The 23,070-nt window shown below is 38.8% G+C and overlaps 1 protein-coding gene across 8 annotated transcripts in view; it reads left to right on the top strand.

Annotated features, from left to right (window-relative positions):
• spen (spen family transcriptional repressor) overlaps window positions 1–23,070 on the top strand; it is an 88,500-nt gene that overhangs the window by 44,805 nt on the left and 20,625 nt on the right. For 4 of the 8 annotated variants that reach the window (XM_041207245.1, XM_041207241.1, XM_041207237.1 and 1 more), the window contains 5 exons: window positions 13,433–13,593; window positions 15,698–15,898; window positions 16,894–17,057; window positions 20,625–20,822; window positions 22,429–22,542. In XM_041207245.1, the coding sequence (XP_041063179.1) occupies window positions 13,433–13,593; window positions 15,698–15,898; window positions 16,894–17,057; window positions 20,625–20,822; window positions 22,429–22,542 (838 nt within the window). The remainder of the gene's footprint in view (window positions 1–13,432; window positions 13,594–15,697; window positions 15,899–16,893; window positions 17,058–20,624; window positions 20,823–22,428; window positions 22,543–23,070) is intronic. The other 4 variants (XM_041207242.1, XM_041207239.1, XM_041207240.1 and 1 more) reach the window with 3 other exon arrangements.

Below are 23,070 nucleotides of genomic sequence, written 5' to 3'. Positions count from 1 at the left end.
CCAGCAAGCTATGGAGATTTACAACTTGCAGTATATTTCTTTGCTCGGACATTCTGCTGCTTTAGTGCATTAGTAACTGCATATTTCATGAATCTCCACAATTTTGCCTGGAAGATTTGGCCCACTGTCTAGAAATAAGAAATTATTTATATTTTCTTTGAATAGATGACTAGTTATTCACATAACTTATGCATTGACAGAAGTATTTTGGACATTTATTTTTTCATTTTACATACTATTCTTGTTGATGTGGAAAATGCTTCTTCTGTAAATGTGACACCTGACTATATTGTTGCAGTGATTACTATACTTCAAAAGTAAAAACAAAAATACCTGGAAAAGCTCAGCAAGTCTGGCAGCATCTGCGGATAGGAGCACAGTTAACGTTTCGAGTCCGAATGACCCTTCAACAGAACTAAGTAAAACTGTTGAAGGGTCATTCAGACTCGAAACGTTAACTGTGCTCCTATCCGCAGATGCTGCCAGACTTGCTGAGTTTTTCCAGATATTTTTGTTTTTGTTTTGGATTTCCAGCATCTGCAGTTTTTTGCTTTTATACTTAAAAAGTACTTCATCGCAATTTGAGACATCCTGAGGTTGTGAAAGGCACTACAGAATATAAAAATTCTTTCTTTTGGTGCACAAAGTCAGGCACTGCAAAACTGAAGTCACTTCTTATGATTCACTGAGATTTTTGATAGGAATCTGCAGGGTCAACCCCAACACAACTTGATTTTATCTTGGACTAGTGGAAATTTGAGTCAGTTCAGATTATGGACTGTTATTTAATGAAAATAATCTGCAGGAACTGTGTTTGAAAGATCCACATCCTATTGGTGGTATATACGTGGCACTAAAAAATAGCTGAATCCCTGATATTACAGATCTGTAAGACCTTTAAGCAAATGTTTGGTTATCCCAGTCTTCCCTTTTTTGCTTTGGCATCCATTTCTCCTTATGCCTTTGTGAAGCACGAGATGTTTTACTAATTTACGATCCTATGCAAGTTATTTATTTTATTGAGGCTTTATCTCTCTATTGACTATAGAGCTCAGGTAGTGCTGGGTGGAGGAAGACTGATATAGTATGTTTGTAAAAGTTTGTTACAACTGTGTGCATAATGAATATGTGAACGAACTGAGAATTAATTCAGCTGGAAGTTAATTTTATGAAATGACTACATTCTTTTTCTCTAACTTTACATTAGATTAAACAACGCTTTTTGCTGAGCATTATAGAAATGTTACTGACTAAACTCTGTTTAAATATTGCGGTGCAGAAAATGACTGCGACTCATAATGCAGGTCAGTGTCTTCCAAGCAGATTCAGCTGCATGGACAGTTGTGTTGAACTGTGCTAATAATAGCTAGTTATTGGGAGTTCCCTCCAATGTTTCTCCGGAAGAAGGGAGTAAATCTGATTTGAAGTACTTTTGTGGCTGTCCTCGGTCAGCATGGAATGCGGTTGACTTGCATGACTGACTGAATAGGCAAAACTAATGTCAGGTGCTAATCAGCTTATGTCTTTTCCAATTAAAACATATTTTGGGTTAATCCTTTGTGGCATTTTGAATATCTGTAAGGTTGGTCATGTTGTCAGTATTAGGTTGGTAGAAAAGTTGATTTTGGAGTTATTTTCAAAGTATTACATCTACCAATTAACAAAGAATGAAATCTGATAACTTTGCAGTTTATTTTTGAGATTCCTGCCCAGAGTTGCATCAGCTGTTTGCCCTCTTTATACCGAGTTCAATTTCCCAGTGAGGTTCCTGAGTACAGTCTTTGTAACACTGACCCTGTGTTCATTTTTTCATGACTGTGCAACTTTCAGGTGTGTGTGCATAATGTACCTCTTCCTCGTGCAGAAATAGTATTTTTGTTCATGAAAGGAGGCAATGGAATACAGATCAAGATCTTGAGTAATCTTCCACATTGGACCTTACAATGCATGGCTGACAGTTGGAGGGACAGTTGCGAGTACAGAATTAAAAGTTGGCATTGTACCAACAAAAAAGTGGGTTTATGTATATAGCAGAATCATGTAGAATATGGAAACGTATATGTTAAGTGTTTAGATAAATGGTTGGAAGATGAGATAAACAAAATATTTAATTTGCAATACATGCAATTGTAAGGTCCAATTTGGAGGATTACTCAAGATCTTGATCTGTATTCCATTGCCTTCTTTCATGAACAAAAATACTATTTCTGCACGAGGAAGAGGTACATTATGCACACACACCTGAAAGTTGCACATTCATGAAAAAATGAACACAGGGTCAGTGTTACAAAGATTGTACTCAGGAACCTCACTGGGAAATTGAACTCGGTATAAAGAGGGCAAACAGCTGATGCAACTCTGGGCAGGAATCTCAAAAATAAACTGCAAAGTTATCAGATTTCATTCTTTGTTAATGAAGTGCAATGTCTAAAGTTTATAACTGGACTCTTCCCCATTTCTCTAACTTGCTTGATCTTACAGGCATCATGCACACTATATATATATATATATATATATAAATTTATGTGTGACTACATTTCAAAAATAGTTAATTGGTTGTCAAGTGCTTTGGAACCTTCTGAGCTTGTGAAAGGTGTTTTCTAAATGCAAATTTGTTCTCATTAGACTGAAACTGAACAACTTTGGTATTCACTAAAATCAAACTTTATTAAAAGGTTGACTTAATGTGCCCAATTCACTGTCAAGTCTGCTTAGCAAATTTTTAGAATTGTGGAATAAAAACAGAAAATGCTGGAAGTATTCAGCAAGTTGAGCAACATCTGTGGAGAGGGAAACAAAGCTAACATTTCAGTTCGATGACCTATCATTAGAACTGGTAAAGTTCAGGATGCAACATATTTTAACTGAATATGGAAACCAGGAAAGGGAAGGAGGGGAAGATCGATCAAGAGGGAAGGCTTGTGATATGGAGGAAGGCAGGAGCAATTAAATGACAAACCTATCAACCCTAGGTGGTGCAAGGCAAAAAGGACAAGTAAATAGGAATAGCAGAATCATTGCCAGAAATTGCTGTGTGAAAAGATGGGGACAGCAGTCATGGTCTGAAATTGTTGAACTGGCTGTTAAGCCTGGAAGACTGTAAATTGCCTAATCGAATGACAAGGCACTTTCTTGATTTGCCATTGAGGTGAGATTTGAGCAAAAACTAAAATGACAGGCAACTGAAATCTCATGGTCATGCTTGTGAACTGAATGGAGTTGTTTCACAAAATGATCACCCAACCTGTATTTAGTCTCCCAGTAAAGAGGAGACTGTTTCATGAGCAGTGAATACAGTATACTAAATGGAAAGAAGTACAAGTAAATCGCTGTTTCACCTGGAAGGAGTGTTTGAGACCCTGGAAAGGAGGAGGTAAAAGGACAGCTGTTGACATCCTCATGAGGCTCTGAACCTCTGTACGCCACTTTATGTATGTTATCATGACAGTTACAACAGCGATACCTCTGAAAAATACCACCTTGACTTTGCTTTCCTAATCTAAAGTTCTTTTTGCAATTGTGCTTAGCTCAGATTATGGATAAGCAATATGCATGCATTAATTCCATGTGTTTACATAGACCGAGAAAATTGTGGGCCTACAGTTCTACTTTTGCAAGATTGTAGTTGATTTTAGTAACGTGAATGTAGGTTTTAGGTGCATGGATTTTGTTTTCCTGAGATTCAAACTAACGATGAGACAGATGTAGCAGTGCCTAATTTTCAGTGTTCACTTCTGTTTTACCTTACTTTCTCTTTATCTCATGGGCATTTTCTCTCTCTCTCTCTCTCTTCCTTTGGGCTGCATTTTACATGCCTCTGCCAGGCATGTTTTGGTGGGGGGGAGGATGCATGTAAAATACTGCGGTTGCCCATCCCACCACCTTCGCCCACTCTATTTAAATAGGTAATCAGGGATCAATTAACCTTGTTGCCAAGCCAATTGACCCTGATAATATGCTGCCCATGCCATAAAACGTTTAGCATGGGGAGCCAGGCAAGAATGGCAGCCAATTTTCAAAAATATGAATCCTTCAAAGGGCAGGTAGGAAGAGGGAGTTCATTCTTTGGTGACTGCCCTTTGCAGATGAGGGAGCAGTACCCCTATGATAAAGCCCACCCCTGGTTTCTCCCTACCTGCCTGCAACCTTAAACTCACCAGCACCACCCCCCTCACACCCGCCCCTTTCCTAAACTCCCCAAAACCCTTCCTGACCAAGACCCTGGAGTTACCTGTTTCCAGGGATCCATTGCTCCTTTTTCTTGTTCTTGTTGCAGTCATGGCAGCACCCACTATTGTGCTCTTGGCGTTACTGGGACTGATGGAGCTACTGGCCAATCAGATTGGTTGGCAGCTCCCAAGGGTGGGACTTCCTGCCCAGTGGGGGCAGAAGTCTCACTTGGCCCTTGTTCGGCCCACCTGCAGCAAGGGGTGGAGTGTGTCAGCGTGCTTCCGGGAGGTGGGTTGGCAGTGGTGCTGGTGGGCCTAATATTCAGCCCCCTGTCTCTGTCTTGTGTCTCTCTCTCCCACTCTCTCTCACATCAATCCTAGGAGCTGTTGCAAGCATCCAAAAAGATCCATTGCCCCCTGCCCCCCATCCCTCAATGTTTTTTGTTTAGATGCCTTTCATTTGTAATCTTTACTTTTTGTAGTTTTTGAATTATTGCCCTGGTTAGAATATCTGACTCATATTTCATTTGGTGAAAATCTAATGTATAATTGATCCAACAAAGATCCAATGGCTTAAAGGTACTATTAATTGGCTTGAGACAGGAATTTTGCCCCTGCCTCAGCTGCTGGCTTATCTGATTGGCTAATTGTGGCAAGGGTGGGTGGGCCACCCTAGGCTTTGCCCTCCCCCCGTAAAATTACAGTCAGGTCGGGGGCTGGCAGAAAGACCATCCAGGGAATTTTACTGTCACCCCCCCCCCCCCCCCCCCCCCCCCCCCCCCCCCACACCCACCTCACTCCTGCAAACCCGCCAGCTTGGGGACCTTGAAATCCTGCCCAGTGTTTTTTTTAAATGATGCATCCTTAATATTGTGTTCTAGGATATCTTTGAAACTCATTTTCAATCTATATATTTCCTAGAAATATATATCCTATAAATATAAAATATTTGTACCCATCATGTTTACAGGCAGGTTTGACAGTTCGGTATCCTTGATTTCCTGCTTCTCCAAATTTCCATTATGTTAATATATCTAGATTACTATGGGATCAATGCAAAGTGATAGAACCTAATAGAAGTTGCAAAATGGGAAAAGCTGTCCAGCTCAACCCCCAACTGGGAGACTTTCATCTTCATGTATACTCGGACAAACCAAATTGGCAAATGTAACTTGGAGGGTGAGTTCATGGAACGTATTCGATATCTTTTCCTAAAACAAAATGCTGACAAATCAATTAGGGAATGAGCTATGTTAAATCTAGTGTTACGTAATGACACAGAGGTTAATTTGTAGTCTTGTAGTAAAACTATCCTCTGGGGAAGTCTGATCATATGTTAAAATTTCACATTAAGCTTGAGAGTGATATGGTTAAGTATGAAACTGGGGGTCTTAAATTTAAAAAAAGCCAACTACAGAAGTATGAGGGGCAAGTTAACCGAGGTAGCTTGGGGATATTAGATTGAAAGAGTTGTACGATGGTAGATAAGCAGTAGCAGACATTGAAAGAAATAACTCATTCTCAATGAATGTTCATTCCTTTGAGGGATTAAAAACTCAATTGAAAAGTGTCACATCAGTGGCTAACTAGAGAAGTTAAGGGTAGTACTAGACTAAAAGTAGAGGCTTACAATGTTGCCCAGAAGTTTAGTAAGCCTGAGGGTTGGGCGGGTTTTAAAAATCAGCAAAAGATGACCAAGAAAACGATAGAGGGAGAAAGTAGAGCATGAGAGCAAAATAGCAAGAATTATCAAAACACATTGTAAGACCTTATGTAAAAATGAAGAGATTAGCAAAAGTAAATGTAGGTCCCCTGAGGCAGAAAGGGGAGAAATTATAATGGAGAGTGAGGAAATGGCAAACATTAAACAAATGTTTTATGTCTGTCTTCACAGTGGAAGTCACAAAGAACATAACAGAAATTATGAGGAACCAAGGGTCCAATGCAAATTAAGAGCATGATAGTAATTAATATTAGTAAAGAAAATGTGTTGGAGAAATTAGTGGGTCTAAAATCCAACAAATCCCCTAGAACCTCTACTCTATCTCCCAGGATTCTAAAATGAGTGGCTGCTGAGATAGTGGATGCATTGGTTTTGATCTTCCAGAATTCCTTAGATTCTAGAACTATCCCCATAGATTGGAAGGTAGCCAATGTAACCATGCTGTTCAAGAAAGGAGAGAGAACAGAAAAATTTGTAGGCCAGTAATCCTGACAACAATAGGAGGGGAAATGCTAGAACCTTTCATTAAGGACTTGGTGACGGGGCACTTGGAAAATCGCATCAGAATTAGGCAGAGTCAACAGGATGTTAAGAAAGGGAAATCATACTTGATAAATCTATTAGAGATTTTTTTCCAGGAGCAGCTAGCTGGGTAGATGAGGAGGAACCATTGGATGCATATTTGAATTTTCAGTAGGCATTCAATAAGACAGCAGGTTGTTGCCAACATAAGGGTTCATGGAATGGCGGTAATATATTAGCATAGATTAAAAAATGTAGGGTTTGGCTAGTGGATGCCACAAAGATCAGTGTTTGGACCTCAGCTATTTGTAATCTGTATCAATGACTTAGATGAGGGGATCAAGTGCAGTATATCCAAGTTTGTTGTTGAAAGAAAAAAGTTGGGAAAGTAGGCTCTGAGGAGGACATAAAGAGACTGCAAAGGATATTGACCAGTTAAGTGATTGGGCAGGAAGATGGTAGATGGAGGAATGTGGATGCTGTCGATGAGTATATAATACCAAAATCAGTAGATTTTTGAGCACTAAGGGAATCAAAGGATATGGGGATAGAACAGGAAATTGGAACTGATTTGGATGTTCAACCATGGATCTTAGTGAATGGCGGAGCAGGCTCGAAGGAGCCAAGTGGCCTGCTCCTGCTCCCATTTCATATCATCTTAGTCTGTGCTGATGTTTATACTTTACATAAGCAATAGTCTTTATACCATGTGCCTGCTTTGTTCCCATATCCCATTCTCCTTTCCATCAGCCACTTGTCTAACCTATTTAGCTGATTAAAACTTACTGTCAAACTATTGAAGCTAAACTGTTGCCAACACGTACTGTGGAATGATACATTTTTCCCATAAATAGCTATTATTGAGCTGCACTAGGACTGTGTCACTATCTCTGGTGCCACCTTGAAACTGGGATTGCTGAAGGTGTGAAGAATATGAATGTCATGTCTGTTCCAAGTTTTTTAGCGATGGGAAATAACGTTTTTCTTTAAAATCCTAGTTTACTTCTGTTGTGGAATTCTCTGACCTGGCATCTCCCCGGATCACTTTGTAAACAAGTTACAGTGAAACTTTCTGTATTCTGTTCACATACATTGGAATGCATACTTTATGACCACAGTAACCACTAGATTAGGTCAAACGTCGATCTCTGATTTCCTAAGAGAGTTTGTGCTCACTGCCGGGATGTAATTGACTTTCCCAGTGAGAGCTACAGATTCTTTCTGCATTACATACAGTAAGAGCAGAGGGACTATTCTTCAGTATCTAATGTTTATTCAAAGATAACTCCACTAAAGGCTAAAATCCTTTATGTAAATAAAAATCCAGGCTTATTAGAAAATAGCATTTATAATGCTGTGGGAACATAGCGAGAATGCATTATAGCATATGCAGCACAGAAATGGGCCATTCAGCCCAACCAGTCCATGTTGGCATTTATGCTGCACTCAAGCCTCTTATCCTTACTGGTCTATATGAGCATAACTCTCTATTTCCTTCTCCTTAAATGCATCTGAGCTATTCACCTCAATTTTTCCCTGTGGTAACAAGTTCCACATTCCTGAGATTGACTAATTTATTTAATATATCTCTTTATTTTAAATGCAGTTATATCATTTCTAGTCTCATCTTCCGATGTATGGCAATCAGCAGAGTTCAAAATGCGGCCATCAACTCACTTCTCTTACTATGGCCATTTGCTTTGAACCCTTTGTCATTTTAGGGCATTTTAGAATGCCGCACTTATGCTCTTATGGGTCGATGCTCGACCCATCTCCATGATAAATACTGAAGCAAAATCGCTCTGCATCATTCTTTCAATTTCTTCTTTATCTCATCTCCCACTCTCACGTTTTAGCATTTTGTGCATTTGCAGAAAAGCATGGGTTCCTGTTGGGAGGCAGATTGTAAATGTAATTGTAGAGAAATTGATCTCTGTGAAGATTTAACCTGCTTCTTGTGAAGGGCTACCTGTCTTCATGTTTCTTTGTAAGCACTAAGATGACGAAGCTGGATTTAATAAAGCTGTGCAATACTGGTCCTATATGGAGCACAAGTGAGACCACCACACTATTGGAGACTTGTCAGTGCTTTGTTTTAGAATTGATTAATTAATTTGTCTGTGCCCATACGTACATAGTTTCAGCCATCATTAATTTTAAAATTAAGTTGATGTCTCATTTGATGTGTAGACCTAGTTGTTTTCTTGCCTCATTTACAAAGGTTTTTTTTTTAGGAAACCTGGAGTTTCAATTATTTTTATAAACTTATTTTTGGAAAGAATGAATTATGAAATGTTGGCATTTGTCTGTAGCCGAATACATTTTAGACTAACTCTCATTCTGATTATATGATTTCAAGAGAACATTCTCATTGCAAGTGCTAAGTGGCGAGCTGTTATGAGTCACAAAAGAGGCTGAGCATTCAGTGTGATGTTACAGCACTGGTAAATATATAACTAATTTGCCAAGAACACTTCTGCTTGCATCAGCATTCTGCTTTTTGTTTATTGGAAATGAATGGGAAGTTCAGTATTTTGGATGAGGTATGTGTTTATCTGAATTCAGTGTAGCTGTAGTTCATTGCACTGTAGCAGCCATTTGTCATTTCAGTTAGTGCTGATTCAAGAACTAAATCAATTCCCTGATTCAGCTGCTGAAAGTGTGAGGTTTTCAAAAGGGCAGCTTGATCGTAGACTGCGGATCTGATATGCCAGATTCCTGAATCAGCAGAGTTCAAAATGCGGCCATCAACTCACTTCTCTTACTATGGCCATTTGCTTTGAACCCTTTGTCATTTTAGGGCATTATAGAATGCTACACTTCCTGTTGAGTGTTCCTAATTTGATTTTACATCTACTTGGGTTAAAAGCAGATTGTGCCTGTCTAATTAAGTTGCTTGTGAAGCTTCCATGGTTAAAGTGAGAGCCAGTATTTATTGTTGGAGATCCACTGTAGACATGTGTTTTGAACTGAGGTTTTGTCTCTTTTGCTTTATTGTACATACAGGTTTTGCAGCTTCATGTGTAATGAAATGTGAAGACAACCTCTTGTCCCATTCCCTTGGTACTGTGAAAATCAGTTTGGCTTTGAAACTATCCTAAAGTAAAAATGGAAAAATAAACCATGTATGGGTTTTGAGCATCCAGTTAAGTTTAAATATTTAGTGCAGAAGTGTTCCATGATTATCATGGAGCTATCTTTTATGTTTTTGATGAGGTTTGATATATGGATTATATTAAATAAGGAAGTTGTATTATATATTTCATAACTATTATAGTGAGAGTTTCTGCTTGGGAGGGTGAGTTTGTATGTTGTTTCTCTGTTGTGAACCCATGTTGTGGAATATGGGCTTATATCAGCAGATATGATTAAAAAGTGTTGCAAATGGACAAAATGCAGTACATGATTTTTTTTCAACAAGAATGTATAAGCTGTATGTTTAGAAGTTGTTAGGTATTGCATTCATTTTATTAGAATAATGCAGATTATTAATTTTTCAAATTAATATAATATTGGCCTGATCAGCATGGAGATGAAATGGATAAAAATGGATTCTGAAAGCTTCTAAACGAATGAGTACTGCGACATTCTTAAAGTAAAGTGTGTGGAATGATTTCTAGCTATTAGTATTCATGCTCGTTATGGAATGGTTGCTTGGTCGAAAATTTTCAAAATTTCTGACTGTACACCATTGTGTACTTCGCAGCAAAAAACAGTTTCCTGTTGACTTTTATAGCTCCTGTTGGGAATAATCTTTCAGCTGGTTTTGAGTATCAGCAGCCTAATGTGACTGGACCTTGCTGCTGCAGTGGGTATAATATGACAGCACCGCTGGAAGTCGGTGAGAGTCTCGAATGTCACTGAGTGAGACAAGGGAAGGCATAGTAGAACTGAACAGAGAGAATTATTTTTGTTTTTGTGAAATTCTGGGCATGGATTGTGGTTGATCATTTTGAATTCATGGTAGGGTGGTTTGATATTTTATTTTAGACCTGTGGGAGACTTGTTCCTTTGGAATACATTTGATCTAATTGATACTGGTCAAGCAGCACCATTGAGAACATCATGAGTCTAGAGAATTCTGATACTTGATCAAATTTCACCCAAGGAACAGTTGTCTGAATTTACATTAAATATAGGTTAAAACAGCCATATTAATTTGAATCAAAACTTTCCAAGATTTTTTTTTATTTATTTAAGAGATGTGGGCTTTGCTGGCTAGGCCAGCATTTATTAGTGTTCAAGCTCATTATGGAATGGCAGCTTGGTAGAAATTGTTACACAATAGATAATAAACTACATATGATTGTCTATATCTGAAACACAATGCTGGAAATGCACAGCAGATCTGCCAGCATTTGTAAAGAGAACATAATTAACATTTTGGGTATTTAGGTATTGGGTGTCAGAATTGAAATTGGACCAGTCATCTTGTTACGGATGCCGAATGACTTGTGTATTTCCAGCATTTATACTTTTGTTTCAGATTTCCAGAACTTGCGATTTTTATTTCTTATTTGTTTTGCCAATATCTAATGTTCTGTGTTGCATGTGTACTGTGTCATAACCTACAATACATGCCCCCTTAACCATATCTAGATGGACCTTTGTGAATGGAATTGAAATGGAAGTAAAACAGAAAATCCATTTTAGTTAATTTGAATTAATTTTGCTTCCACTGAATAAGAATGGAATTTCAGTTTGAAAAGTTCAAACGTTGAAACTGGCCATCATTCTGTAGTAAACATTGCCAGATACATGTTTACAAGGAACATACTGCATGATTTCCTTGCATATGCTCTACAGGCAGCAATGTGGCTGACTTTTAGTTTCCACTTCTTGTTTGCTAATACATTGAAAATCTTCTATTCACTCCAAAGCTATTTTTAAGCAGCATGTCCTTGGCTTCAGTAACCCTCATAGGCTTCCAGTATTTGATCCTTTAAACATCTTATGTGCAGATTCCAATCAATAGTTAACATTTGAAAAATGACATCACTTATTATTTGTTTTCATCAATGGTAGATAATGTATTTTTTTATTCTTTCACAGGATGTGGGCATCGTTAGCTAGGCCTGCATTGCCCATCCCTAATTACCCTTAAGGAGGTGGTGGTGAGCCATCTTGAACCACTGCAGTCCATGTGGCATATGTACCCCCACAGTGCTATTAGGGAGGGAGTTCTAGAACTTAAGTATTACTCTGTATGGTTGTCGTAATGAATTATGCTTGAGAATGGCACTGTATCAGTTTTTCTTCATAGTTATCTTTGAATGAATCCCAAAGTCATCTCTCAAATGTTCTATTGGAATGGGGATTAATATATGCACAATTAAGGTTATTTTACAAAGTGTGAGAGACTCGAAGATGTTATGACTACTGTGGTTTTCATTTAGTGTGCGTGAATCTGAATTTTTTAATTTGAAGTAAAAATATCTGACTTTGGGGATGCAGTCCTTCAATGATATTATTCTAGCTGAGTATATTTAGCTGCACTACACTGTTGGGCCCCATTGTTCCTCTAGCCCAATTATCTCTTCTTCACCCCTAATTAATGCTACAATTTTAAAACAACACAAGATAGGGTATTAAAAAAACAAGAGAAAAGCTCTTTGGCCCCTCTGGACTTGTCCTTTTCATACTCAAAGTAAATTCTGCTCCATTGTGAACTCTAACCTACTATTTAATATTCTGAGTGAAAGATGTATCCCCTGAACCTGAAAGATAATTAAGTCTCCATAACAATCATTGAATCTCGCATCTTTGCTATTCAGCCCTGATTTGCTGTTCTCCACATATAAGATTCCTACCCTTCCCCAAATTGTCATTTTAGCAGCTGTGACCATAGAAAGTTATCTCAGTCTGTGTTTATCTCTAGTCTCTAGCCCTCTTACCATCCAGATACCTGTCCATCTCTTTTTTGAAGGAACTGATTAACACAACATCAGCAGCTTTTTTGGAGGAGTCAGTTTCATATGTCTAATACTCAGAGTAGGAGGTTTCTTTGAAGTTTATTAATTTTTATCCTGTGCCCTCAAGTTGTGCATGGGCAGTGTGGGTCAAAGAGCCCATGCATATTTACTTGCCTGTTCTCAGCATTTTGAAGATTCCCCCACTTGGAATGTTGAACTAACTGGCCTTTAGCTTCTAAATGCTTTCCTTTTTTGACTACTTTGGTTAACATTTCTTATCATCTACTCCAAGTGCAATTAAAAGAAAAGAATGTTAGTTGGTCACGGAGGTATTAAGAATTATTAATTTGAATAAATTACAAAGTCCCAACGCTGGAACCCTCACATTGCATGTGATTCATAAAATCAGTGTGTAGTACTTAAGTGCATAGATGTTTTTGCACAAAGGGAATTCATAAGGGTGTTACAATATATTGCTTGTGTTCCCTAAACACAAGGGCTGCATACTTTTGAAGACACATGAGAGTATTAAATGTGGAAAGCCATTCTAATGGCTGAATAAATTGATGTGGAACCCAACTATTATTGATTTACTGTAATAAAGTAGCATAGTTTGAAAAATTATTGCAACACCTATTTTAGAGGTGTATTTTTGAGAGTGGGACTCCCATTTCAAGATATTAATACGCGTATATGATGTATGTAATATATTAAATGGTGTATTTTATCCAACCTGTCGTCTCTCTGCACAAGACATCATTTGTATAAGAGGGGGTCAGCAACCTATTTGTAGATCATTGTTGGTGCCACTTAAAATTTGACTGTAAGAAGCATTTATTTACAGCTGGTTGCCTCCAGGGAAGTGTCGGGCCTCCTCATAGCATCAGGATTGAGATTGTAAGAAAGACATTAGTTTAATATTCTTTACTTTACAGCCATGTTGGAAATGTTCTCATGTATACAGTTTTTGTATGGAACATGGCCTAGTTATCCTCCATTGTACCAAATAGGGAACTGTCTTAAATTGATCACTCTATAACAATATAACAAGGGGTGCAGTCAGTCAATTCAATCGTCTAACCAATGGCCTTTTTTACCCTTTGCAGTAGTGATTCCAGCAGCAGTTCCAGTGATGAATCTCCAGCAAGATCAGTTCAGTCTGCTGCAGTCCCTGCACCACCAGTCCAACTCCCAACACCTGTGGAAAAGGATGAACCACGTAAGAGCTATGGAATCAAAGTCCAAAATTTGCCAGTCCGCTCTACTGGTGAGTAAATGCACCATTTAATAGAAATTTGAACTGGTGGAAATCAAAGTTCCTTTCAGTTATGTTCAGAAATACATGGTGCCCTGTTTCTGGAATACACCTCACGAATTTGAAAAAAACTAAAGATCGTCCGGCATCCGACATCAAATACTTTTCTTTTCACAGATAGATTGTTGGATTTTAGGGAATGCTGGAAAGTTAAATTTAGAAACCATTTATGCAATGTTTAGCGTATATAAAGCTCATCATATTCCATTAACAACATTTTAATTTCATGACGAAAGTAGTTTTCAGTTATTAAATCTGTCATTTTAATCCAATTTAAATTAACAGCTTCTCTGCTATTCATATTCAGTGTGACCTCTTCAATCCTTCATGTGAAAATTGCAAAATCTACTGCTTTGGATATAAATTCTTGAAGGAAAAAAAAGGCTATCTAAAATTGATTGAAATGGTAAGGGGAAGGAGGAGAAGAGATTTTGCAATTTGTATGTGGAGACTAACCTGATTAAAAGCATATTCAACCTGTCTAATGTGCCCTAGTGTCAAACACAGATGAGAAAAAATATTAGTTAAGGATTATTGATTGATTTTAAAGACACTTCCCAATTCATACAGCACATTTTTCTCTAGTTTTTCAGGCATACAATGGAAAATCAAAAGTGACACTAGAACAGAATATTATAATGTGTCATTATGAATACATTAGGCAGGAGCACACTGATGGCCAGGCCAGTTAAGGCAATGATTAAGTGAATCGTACAGGTCACAGCCCTAAGTTTAATTCCCTTCTATGCATAGTTAGCTAGTCTTAGACAGGGTGGTCACAAGTGATCCTACAGTCCATCCCAGAATCATCAGGTTAGGGAAGGAAAATGGGCCATATTTTCTGGCCATGAATCTTATCTAATACCTCTGCTGGAAATGCATGTATAAATATTGGGTGAGGGTGGGCACAGATGATGACCCCTCCATTATTGAATGGCCTGCAAGCACACATTGTCTGAGGTGCACTTGAAAAATGGTCATTTGCACAAGTCTTGGAGGTCATCCATAGCCCCGGGTGACCCAGCCCCAGAGAGGAATAAATATCTCCAGGTGTGGAGGGGAGAAAGTTAACAGGAAAAGTAGAATGAACAAATAGTACATATACTTTAGGGATAGCACACTTTTAAAAAAAATACAATTTGTTTACTTTTTGTTTCCTGTTTACATGCATTTCAATGGGACTATCAATTTCACAAAATTGAAAGCAAATGTGAAACAAGCAAATTTAAAATAAAAAATTGCTTTGGATGTGAGATTATATAATGATTAGGCTTGATTTTTCTGTGAATGCTGAAAGCCCAGAATTCTATCTCTAAGACAGCTGAATAGTTTTAGTTTTGCAGCCCAAAATTCATTTGTTTCATACTGGAACATTTTATTTAAGAAAAGCTTTAGTCTGTGAGAAACTTGAGACATGCATTCATTGTCGATCTAAATATTTCCCAACTACATTGAAATTGTGAATATTTGGGTCAAAGGCCATGTACACAAGTTAGAATGAGAGCTCACGAAGTTGACCTTTGCTTCTTTTCATCAGGAGCACTTGGTGTGCTCATTTATTTTACTGCATTAAAATCTACTTTAATCCAGGAACAACACCTTTTACAATCTCTCAGTCAGCATAATTCTTTTTTGGAGACCTGGATCCTCCCTACACTTGAACTCTTGTGTTTCTTAACTCTTCCAACTCTAGTAACACTTGCTGAAGGGAATAGAAGAGAGCTGACTTGAAATTGGGGAAAGTCCAGCAGTTATAATTATTGGTCACATATAGCAAACCAAATCCTCTCTTGGGCAGCCCACTCCAGCTTCCCTCCCAATTAGTTTCACAGAGATTGTCATTGTCTGCTGCCTGCAGCAATGTCCAATGTTCACCCTTCTCTCAGATTTTGGTAGCTCTCAATTGACAAAGCCTGAAAGCAAAGTCTCTTCCATCTCAGATCAGGAGAGTGTATTTGAAATTGGAAATCATTTGTTGATTACTCACTAAATTGGAGAAAAAATACATTGCATCACATGAATACTTTGAACTGAAAGCTTTCATATTTTCTTTCAGACACAAGCCTTAAAGATGGTCTTTTCCATGAATTTAAGAAGTATGGGAAAGTAACATCTGTTCAAATCCATGGTGCATCTGAAGAGCGCTATGGGCTTGTATTCTTTCGACAACAGGAAGATCAAGAGAAGGCTATGAATGCATCAAAGGGGAAGTTATTTTTTGGTATGCAGATTGAAGTTACTGCGTGGACAGGCCCAGGTAGGTGTTTACTGAGCAGCGGCACAGTTTGAGAGTAAGGATGTGACATTATAATCCACATCATGGCAAAGGCTTGGTGAAAATAAGGAATATTTGTGTTTTAAATTAATTGTAGCTTCTAAATGTTTTTGGGTTTACATCTAAATGTTTTTGGATTTACATCACAGTTGTACCTTGTCTGCTATCTTGCTGAAGAGATGAAAGGTGCATGGACTTAAGATTAATGTTACTCAGGAACTTTCATTGCTTCAGCCCATGGTAGTATCTTGCTGAAGGACCATTCTCATAATGAACTACAGGGTGATGGGATATGGACATGTGTTCATGATTCCCTATATATTGTACTCCTGGCTTCAATCCTAGTTTAATAAGAAAATTACTGTTTGGACTGGATGGGCGGAAGAAATGTAGAATCAATAGTTCCATTAAACTGTGGAATCTATAATTCTGAAAGCATTTTCACTTGCCTTATGGATTCTGTAACCAGTAAGCTTTTGATAGCATTTCCTTACTTTCTCATACTTAACAGAAAAAGTATAGGAACAGCGTTTGAGTCTTTGCTGCGGCAACATTTCATGGCAGGGGAGGGTGTTAATGGTGTTCCAGATACATGCAAAACAGTAAAATATGTGCTATGAGCCACAGATGAAGGGGACAGGCCTGCAAATGGTCCACGAGTTATATTACAAGTGCCAGTGCCTTGAATGACTTTTGTGAATATTAACTTTATTTTGACTTCCTGAAACCTATTGTAAAACTAGAGTCGGGGGTTAGTCTGTTTGATGAATGTATGGCATGGAGTATCTAGTTAATTACACCTTTGTTACTGAAGTGAATGAGGATTGGAGAAAGCGTAAGCAATGCCTGCATGACCATACCAATGTTTTTTTAAATACATATTTAATATATATATATTGTCAAATGGAAGATAGTTCGAAAAATAAACAGAGCAGTGTTCTGGTGACATAATATGTTTTCGAATTTTTTTTGTTTGGGACCCCTTGCAGAAACGGAAAGCGAGAATGAATTTCGACCACTGGATGACCGAATAGATGAGTTTCATCCCAAGGCCACGAGAACATTATTTATTGGGAATCTGGAGAAAACTACAACCTATGGAGATCTTCGAAACATCTTTGAACGCTTTGGGGAGATTGTGGTATGTACACTGCTTGGGTTGGTCATTATTGAGGTGACAAGATTTCATCCCTTTTAGGAACTCCTCGACTTGGAAGTGTAAATGATTTAAAGCTGAACATTTTTTTTTAGGCACCCATTATCCATATTCTGGTTATCCTTCGCTTGATTACCTTTCAGAATTTTTGCAGCATAAGGCTTTGTGTAGAATATTACCTCATTGCGCAGCTTTTGTGATTTGTGTTTCATCTCTTTTCTCTCGTGGTGAATAATCTACATTTGTTGTTTATTTTGTGTTTGTCTTCAGTCCAATTATCTAATTAATAACCACCTAGTGACTCCTCTCTGGGGGTGGGCAAAAGTGATTACCAGGGTCGAGATGATGTGCTTGACGATGGAAGAATGAAACTCAGTCAACTCTGGCAGACTCCAGATACCTAAGCTAGGCAAGTCAGCAATATTCCAGGGCATTGTTAAGGATTTCTCAAGCAGCCTAATTTGTTAATAGGATCTCAAAGGGTAAAAAAGAACAGTTGGGACCATGAAGGGATTTAACCACAAAGGGTGAGAATTTTGAATTGAAGATGCTTGTGATCCAGGAACCAATGTAGGTGAGCGAGGGTTGGCTGATGGGCGGAGTCGGACTTGGTATGGAAACCATATGGGCAGCCAAGTTTTTGAAGAGACTATTTTATCCTTGTTTCACACAAAATGGATTCTACCAAATACTAATGACCACCAACTCTCAGACACACCTTCCTACCTCGCCCTGGACCATGACCTCACCACTGAACATCAAGCCATCAAGACTGTCATGTTCCTGATTTCCTCTGGAGACCTTCCTGCAACAGCTTCCCACCTTAAAGTTTCCCAACCCCGAACAACCCGCTTCTACCTCCTTCCCAAAATCCACAGACAGGACTGTCCTCGTGGACCATTATTTCAGCCTATTCCTGCCTTGCTGATCTTATCTCTCCCTGCCTCGACTCTATTTTTTTCTCCCCTTGACCAGTCTCTTCCCACCTACATTCGTGATTCTTCTGATGCCCTACGTCATTTCAACAATTCCCAGTTTCCTAGCCCTGACCGCCTCCTCTTCACTATTGAAGTCCAATCCCTATACACCTCCACACACCCCCCCCGCCCCCCCAACCCCAAGATGGTCTGAAAGTTCTCTGCTTCCTCCTTAATGGAGGCCTGAACAGACCCCATCCACCATCATCTTCCTCCGCCTGGCTTAACTTCCCTCATTGAACAATTTCTCGTATAACCTGTCTCAATTCCTCCAAATAAAAGATGTGGCTATGGGTGCCCGAATGAGCCCTAGTTATGCCTGTCCTTTTGTGGGGTACGTAGAACATTTCTTGTTCCAGCCCTACCCAAGCCACACTCCCACAATTCTTCCGGTACACAGATGACTATACTGATGCTGTTCCCTGCTCTCGTCGGAACTGGTAAAATCAGTCAATTTTGTTTCCAATTTCTATTCTTCTCTCACCTTCACATGGTATATCTCTAACCCTTCCCTTCCCTTCTCTCTCTCTCCATTTCTGGGGATAGACTGTCTGCAAAGATTCATTACAAGCTCACCAACTCCCACAGCTACCTTGACTACACTTGCTCACACCCTGCTTCCTGTTAAGGACTCCATTCCGTTCTCCTAGTTTCTCTACCTCCATCGCATCTGTTCTGATGATGCTACCTTCCAAAATGGCGCTTCCAACATGTCTTCCTTTTTCCTCAACTGATCATCCCCCCCTCACCCCACTGTGGTTGATAGTGCCCTCAACTATGCTCGACCCATTTCCCACACTTCTGCCCTCACTGCATCCCCTCCCTCTCAGAACTACAATAGGGTCCCCTTGTCCTCATTTTCCACCCCACCTGTCTTCATATTCAAAGGATCCACAGGAATCAAAGGATTCAAAGGGCCACAGTCTCAGGATACGGGGCAGACCATTTAGGACTGAGATGAGGAAAGATTTCCTCACTCAGAAGGTGGTCAACCTGTGGAATTCTCTACTACAGAAGGCTGTCAGGTCACTGAGTATATTCAGGAAAGAAATTGATAAATTTTTGGATGTTAGGGGCAGCAAGAGGTCTGGAACGAAAGCGGGAATATGGCGTTGAGATAGAGAATCAGCCGTGATCATATTGAATGGCGAAGCAGGCTTGAAGGGCCGAATGGCCTACCCCTGCTCCTAGCTTCTGTGTAGTCTATGTGATCGTCCTCCACCATTTCTACCATCTCCAGCATGATGCCACCACCAAACATATCTTCCCCATCCCTGTCAGCACTCCAAAAGGACCATTCCCTCCGTGACCCTCTGGTCCTATCACCCTCAACCCTTCCCAAGGCATCTTCCCTTGTAACTGCAGGAGGTGTGACACCTGCCCCTTTTACCTCCTCTCCTCTCATTGTCCAAGGCCCCACATGCTCCTTCCAGGCAAAACTGCAATTTACTTGTACTACTTTCAATTTAGTCTACTGTATTTGCTGCTCACAATGCAGTCAACACCTCCACTCAGTGTGCAAGCGTGACCTTTCTTTGCTTGCTATTTCAATTCACCATCTTGCTCTCATGCTCACATTTCTGTCCTCAGCCTGCTACAATGTTCCAGTGAAATCCAACATAAACTGGAGGAACAGCACCTCATCTTCCAATTAGGCACTCTACAGCCTTCTGGACGCAACATTGAGTTAAGCAACTTTAGAGCATGATCTCTGTCCACCATTTTGAATTTTGTTTTTGCCAAGTGCCAGTCTGTATCTTCGTTCCAAGACATCTTTACTTAATGCCGTCTAACCCATCCCTGACCTTCCCCTTTGTTCCACCTGATCCTCCCCCCTTTTTGAACAGCAAAAACCCCATAATATTTCTACCTATCTCCAGTTCCGAAGAAGAGTCATATTGGACTCGAAACATTAACTCTGTTTCTCCTTCTGAAGATGCTACCAGACCTGCTGAGTTTTTCCAGTGCTTTCCGTTTTTATTACTAATGACCACTGACCTGGTACAGTTTGCTGCATTAAAACTTGGGGCATAATTTGCAAACTGAATTGCATCAGAATGTAAAATGCTCTATTTCCAAATGATAGCATAAATGTCGAAGGAGGTCAAAGAATTGGAGTAGTTTGATACTGAACCCTAACTGGTGTTGAGTTTTTGACATCCGTTAAAGCACTCCCATCCATGAGATGAAATGAGGCTGATTCTTGCTCAAATGAACAGCAACCAACTGGGAAAAGACGTAGTGACTACACTATCCAGGCAGGTGTCTCAATACTTGTGGACATGATTCCCACTCGTGATTCAGGTGTAGCACTACATTTCCTCAAGTAACCATCTCATTCTTTTTCTGCTCCCTCAGACCCTATTGCAAATGACAGTGGATTAATGTGGTACACTATTTTTGACATTTAAAAAATAAGGTGTTTAAACTAAAGTGTTACATACTCCCCTATTTTTTAATGGGGTAAAGAAAATTATTAAAATAGAAATCTTTAAAAATTGGCAAGAATGTGTTTTTTGTGATGAGACACAGCCAAAAAGTCCATGCTATCGTTTTTTTTTATTTAAAATAACAGGATATTGACATCAAGAAGGTAAATGGGGTTCCTCAGTACGCCTTCCTACAGTACTGTGACATTGCAAGTGTCTGCAAAGCCATCAAGAAAATGGACGGAGAGTACTTAGGAAATAATCGGCTCAAGGTCAGGAAGGAGAAATACAGTCATTTGCTTATCAGGAATATTCACTTATCAGGAATTCACAGTGAAATATTAGTAAGAATTTTCTGTTGAACAATTTCTTGTATACTGTTTTTTGTTGTAACTTTACTTTTGTAATATTCCCCTCTGTTTTCTTGAGTTACTTTTCTCTTTCCTCCCTCCAAGTTTAATATTGTTCTCCTTGGCATGTTAGGTAGAATGTACAAGCTTCAGAGATGTTTCTTTGGATGTAATCCATGCTACTTTTGGTCGTCTAACCTGGGCTGTGATTGAGCAGTGTGTGAAGACAAGCATCACTGTTCCTCTCTCAGATGGGGTTGAGACAAAGAAAGTTGAACTGAGCTCTGGGAGAAGCCCAAGTGCAATTGTTACCTGAAACTGGTCTCTCCTCATTGCAAATCCATTGATCTAGGTTATAGGATTGGCCAGCTCTATTTTCCTCTTCCCTGCGAATTACTTTTCACCCATACGTCATCATGCAGCTTGTGTCAACCTTGGAAAATAAATTTCTCCCAGGCATCTGCAATTGAAAAATCCACATAATTCATAATGTACCTGGGTGATCCCAATAAATTCATGCTTCAATTTCTTGCTTCCATTTGGAAAATTGCTTTTATCCTTAACTGGTAGTTTGGCTGAGATTGGGAACTCACTATGTGGAGAATCATGGAGAAAGAATCCATGTCCTACAACATGGCGCAGTGACCTTTCTTGCATTTTTGTAACTACCATTGAAAGCGAAGACTCATCAATGTGACGCCTATTTTGCATTTCTTCTGAGTACAGGGTGGATTGTAAGAATATCTAGTCAAGGAATTATACAGAAATTACATGAGTTAGGCTATAATTCTGTCAATATGGAATCTAGACAGAGCAATTTCTTCATAAAAATGTCATTTAAAATTCAGTTAGCCCATGTGCATATGATAGGCATAGACCAAAAATATTTATTGGTTTTTCAATTGCTATTCAGTTAACAGAACTTGGTATCATGTAATCTTTGAAATAGAATTCACTGCAAGTACAAAAACAATTTGAGTAATCCCTTAAGTATTATTGTATTTGTGCCTATAATTTATCCTCTTAGAGCTATATTGGTCTTCTGTACAAATGTAAAAATGTTTTCAGGTCAGACTGTTGCATGTTAGTGCTTCAGAACATTATGTCCTGGAGTTATCAAACATGGGTTTGTGTCAATACTTTGTGAGCAATTAGTTCTGGTGAATAGGAAAAATGCATCCCCAAAAGAAATGAGGGAAATTTGGAATGTTTTCCCAATCAACTCAAGTACTTCCTAAAGACCAGTTCCAGAAGAATGTAGAAAAGCTGGGCTCTGTTTCAGCTGTTAAATAATGAATGATTCAAAGACACCTGAAAAGAAGTGAGATGAATAAGACGTTCACAGAACAATATAAATTATGTATAGAGTTGCATCATGTTTCTGTATTAATTATCTCCTGTGAAGATTTTCATATAGTTTATTCTGTGTTACTAGTAATAAAAACTAGTAGTAGTAGTTGTAAATTTTGGGGACGATTCAGTTAAGTAGATTTTGTTAAACATATGAGAAAATCTCTAATATAGCTTAGTTATATTGTGTTCAGGTCAGTGAGTTTTGTTACAGTTAAAATACACCTGTGTTCTCTCTCTCCTTCTCCAGCTGGGATTTGGAAAGAGCATGCCAACTAACTGTGTATGGCTAGATGGTCTGTCTTCAAACATTACTGAACAATACTTATCCAGACATTTCTGTCGTTATGGACCAGTGCTCAAGGTAAGTGCCTAGTTGCACCCATTCACTTACATTTCACAACTTATTAACAGCTGGCAGCAAAAATATAATTTTTCCAATTTATTTTTGAAAATTCAATAACTAAGGGTTTTGAGCAAATTTATGATTTCAATTTTCCCCTCCAAAATACTCCAATACATTTCATGTTCTGATGAGAGCAAATGGCAGTCAGTACATAGATGTGGACACAGTGGTCTAGTTAGTTTTCAACTTTATATAACTAGCAATCTACTGTAAAAAATGGCATTTTAATCATAGGACTTAAATCTGTTCTTTTCATTTGAGTTTACAATTCCGGTTTTAAACAATTTAGTTCCATTATCATCATAATTGTTTCCTAAGGTAGTTTAAACATTAGAATGCTGAAAGCAGATACATCTGTCTGCCTCTGTGATGTCACCCTCACATGTCTCTTCACATTTCAAATAAGGACAGCACAAATACCCAGAATCTGAAATGTAAACAGAAGACATTGGAAATGCAGCAGTTCAGTGTTTTGGGTGCCGATCC

Source organism: Carcharodon carcharias, chromosome 15 (genome assembly GCF_017639515.1).
Source record: "Carcharodon carcharias isolate sCarCar2 chromosome 15, sCarCar2.pri, whole genome shotgun sequence".
Lineage (NCBI taxonomy): Eukaryota > Metazoa > Chordata > Chondrichthyes > Lamniformes > Lamnidae > Carcharodon > Carcharodon carcharias.
This window is presented reverse-complemented; position numbering and strand designations above follow the sequence as displayed.